Consider the following 3,767-nt stretch of genomic DNA (forward strand, 5'->3'; position numbering starts at 1 on the left):
TTGAATCTCCCATGATGGGAGATTGCGGTTTCTTAATAAACCGCTCGCTTCTTTTTAACGTCGCTGCAGATGCGACCTTGCCCTTGCAGGCGTGTTTAGGCGCCATAAGCGCTTCCGAATCAGATGTTGAGATTATGTAGTTGTGGGTTGTGTTGTAAAACACACCTCATGCACTTAAAAAAGTGTGAGGTCTTTGGGGTTGCTCAGCACACAAGGCCGTAAGTGATACAAGATGATGTATTTTACGGTGGTGTGTAAGCGGTTACCCGGAGGTTCCCGCTTGTCCACGTGACTATGTGTATCTAGTTTACATGTGACTCGGGGTTCGGGGCTATTGCCCTGACAGTCTGGCTCAGACAAAGATGGTTGGGGTGTGGGGGACAACACGGAAGTTGGAGATGAATGAATCCCACTCATCCAAGAGCCAAAAAAGGCCCCACCAACAGTGGAGTCATGGTGCTGATCGAAAGTCACAGCCTCTGTTGTGCCATATGTTGTATATATGTTACATGCGAGATCAACCAAGTCAGCAAATGAACATTGATGGAGCAGGTAACCAGGCTTGCAATATTCTTGAAGCTCCTTGATGGGGTGCAATCGATTGATTTCACTGGAGACAAAAGGCCATGTTGCAGCCTTCTTGCGCAAAAAACATCTGTGATCAAGGATGGGCATCAAACTAACAGATAGACAAAGAGATTATGGACCTACCTGGCATAATGATAAGACCAGTTCAGCCAGCCGGTAGCACAGGTAAAATTCGACTTTTTCAGGATTGATGTTCCACCCCAGTACCTCAGCAGCAGTACGAAATCCAACATCCCCCTTCCCTACTTTTGATGCCCAGTGAGCCTTAAAAATCCCTTTTAAAAACACCCACTTAAGGTGCCACAGCTCTATAATGGGGAGCACCCATTTATGTGCAGTGAACCAGGAGCAACAGAGTGATGTTTGATCAAGTAGAGTGTGTAAGCAGGCTACTGTTGCTTGGTTCCTGGACACCAGGAACTGCCTTCCCTCCAATTCATCATGGCTCAGTCCCAGTTGTTGAACAAAGGCATCCAACACGACATCATGGTTGCCTTGGGTAGATGCTTCATTAAAACCTGAACACTCCAGTGGATGGTACTCAGTCTTCTGCAGCTTCATGTGACACTGTCAAAAGAACATTCCTTGGATAGGTCCAATCGCTATCCAGGTGATGCTGTCTAGTGGAGCTCAGTATTCCAGGTCATCTGACGGTGGGTTGGAGACAGACTGGAGGTGGGGTGGAGCTCCAAGGGTGATGGGGTGTTGAAGGGACTTGGCTTCAGCAACTTGGAACAGAGCACTGCACCCATTACATTCTTGTTGTCCCCAATTTGTCAGGGGAGCTGGTGATGGAGGAACTGAGGCTGCCAGCAGAGGGGGGGCCGGAGGCCCCCCCTCACTACTTAATGATGGAGGTGTTAGCGAGGGTCAATCGTTCATCATGTGATTCATTTGGGTTTTATACCAAGGCACCTTTAGACATGCCTGTTACTCAGTTCTTAGTTCAGGGTAGAGCAGCAGACGAGTGGGATGTGATAGACATCCTAGAGGAGGTATTTGATTTGAGGACTCAAGACTTTTATATTATAACTGGGGGGAACTATTCACTGGAGGGGTATGTGTGTACATATATCAGAACAATTTGGATCCGAAGGTAAACAAAGGTTACCAAGGGGAAGGAGAAGTAAATAGAAAGAATCCACAGGACAAATAAGGAATAGCTGAAAAGCCCGAATTACATCTGAGGTTTGTGGAGTGGGAGAATTGAAAGCCAACTGAATGGCAAGACCTGGAACCATCTAAGAATAAGCAGGGGACTACAGAGGAAGACGTCTGGAAAGGTCTGGAGCCTGGAAGTTGTAGTCCGGAAGATTGGGGTTGTAGAAAATATCAAATGATAAAACAATAAAGATTATCAAGACCGGAGGTAAGGTAGGAATGGGGAGGTACCAGAGGTGTGGAGACCGGAAGTAAGAAGGAGGGTGGGTAGGCAAGTTGAGGTTTATCAACAACAAGCAGGTCCATCTCCTTTGAACAAGGGGTCTGAGGAGGTGGAGGTGTGGTAGTGGAGGTCCGGAGGTGATGCAGATGTAGATGGGAGGCAGAGTGGGAGAGAGTCGAAGGAGGAGGTAGTCCTAGGGCCGTTGGCATTGACTGGAGGCAGCAGAGAGAGATTGGGAGGGCTGGTGGAGGTCATAGGAGTCATATAGTAATAGGGCAGAGGGAGGTGGAAGATCCAGGATATGACAGACACTTCACATGTTTCACATATTGGAGATTATTGACATCTTTTGAAGGTGAGGTATAAACTTGAGGAAAATCCGCAGGATATTTGCAATGGCAACACCTTCAAGGTGGAGTGATTTCGGATCGGCCTTGAGACTCTTGAAGGTGATAGATTTGTTGCTTGACTCTGACTTGTGGCACTCATACTCTGGTCCATCAAATGCATCCTTCAATCCATCAACTTTGTGTTGTACAATCACAGTGGCAGCTGTTCCACTTTCAAGCTTGTTCTGATTGGTAAGATTTGCTCTCCAAGCTCGGTGATATTGATTTATGTTATTGTAGACAAGATGAATTCGAATTTTTCCTGCCGCAAGTGTGCAGCCAAGGGCATTCAGCATCGCTTTCTTATCTTGGCCCAGACTATGCAGCCGTTCAAGGGTGTTGCTGTATGCAGTGACAAGGCCCACATGCCCAAGAATTGAATGGAGAGACCGGTGAGCATTGGTGGTGAAAAGTACATTCCCAAGCACAGTTTGTAACATGTTTGCTTTGACGTAATGGAAGTAGGCCAGGATGAGAATGGATACGGTACATCCCTGACCAACCAAAGATCAGATCTGGTACATGAGTGTGTTGCCTAAAGCACAAACCAGCCATGGGTCCCGTCTATTCTTGCCTCCACAGCCTCAATGGCATCTTCATGGGCCTTTTCCAAGTGAGACACATTTGATCCAATTGTGCTTGTTGTGAGAATTGTCCAGAGTAGTGGGGTCTTTTCCCTCACTCTCCCTTGGATTTGTGTGAAGGAAAAGCCAGTCACTTTTTCCCATGTAAGTGCTGTATGTTCACTGGCTTTCAGTATTTTGTCGCTTGCTAACAACATCATCTCTTGATCCACCTCCTTGAGTGCTTTCTGGGCAAAGTACTGTTTCAATGACTTTTCAGAACCCTTGCCACTGAAGTCTTGATGCTCATAGAAGCTTGTTGCCTGAATTCCTTTGGCACTTGCGGGGAAGCCACCAGCAGCCTCTTGATGAGGATGAGAAGTGAAAGGAGGGAGTGGGTGGTATGTTGGCTGGCATCCCATGTCACGGCCGAAGTCATGTTCAAAGATGAGTCTTACGATATCAACAGGTTGTGTGCCCCAGTCATTATAGCCCTTGAGAAAGTTGTTGACTTTCTGATGTGCACTGGGAAGTAAAGCATCCTTTCTGCTCTGCAAGTCAAAAATGACAGATAGGAACTTTCCCAAGGACAATCCCTCCCAGTGCATGATAGCCATCACAAGATTCACACCATGGAGCCTTTCACTGCCAGCAGCATGCACATACTGTTGTTGCTGTGTGGAGCCGCAAGTTTTGCATGCCAAGACATAGGTAGGGGTAGAGGGAAGGTATGTGTTGACTCCGTGATCACTCAAGCCTATCAGAGGGAGACCAGAGGATGTGGGTGTGCAACATGCTTGGAACCTGAGACACCAGTGGCTTCTGTAACCATTTGTGATAAAG

At 47.2% G+C, this 3,767-nt stretch overlaps 1 protein-coding gene across 1 annotated transcript; it reads right to left on the minus strand.

Annotated features, from left to right (window-relative positions):
• Positions 1–2,294: 2,294 nt before the first annotated feature.
• On the minus strand, positions 2,295–3,541 carry EI90DRAFT_3021078 (uncharacterized protein; the record flags this gene model as incomplete). Its single annotated transcript, XM_039057607.1, has 2 exons — positions 2,295–2,855; positions 2,906–3,541. 2 exons carry the CDS (start codon positions 3,539–3,541, stop codon positions 2,295–2,297), a joined length of 1,197 nt encoding a protein of 398 aa, XP_038909672.1.
• Positions 3,542–3,767: the final 226 nt, after the last annotated feature.

The sequence above is a fragment of the Cantharellus anzutake genome (assembly GCF_015039405.1).
Source record: "Cantharellus anzutake strain C23 chromosome Unknown EI90scaffold_100, whole genome shotgun sequence".
Lineage (NCBI taxonomy): Eukaryota > Fungi > Basidiomycota > Agaricomycetes > Cantharellales > Hydnaceae > Cantharellus > Cantharellus anzutake.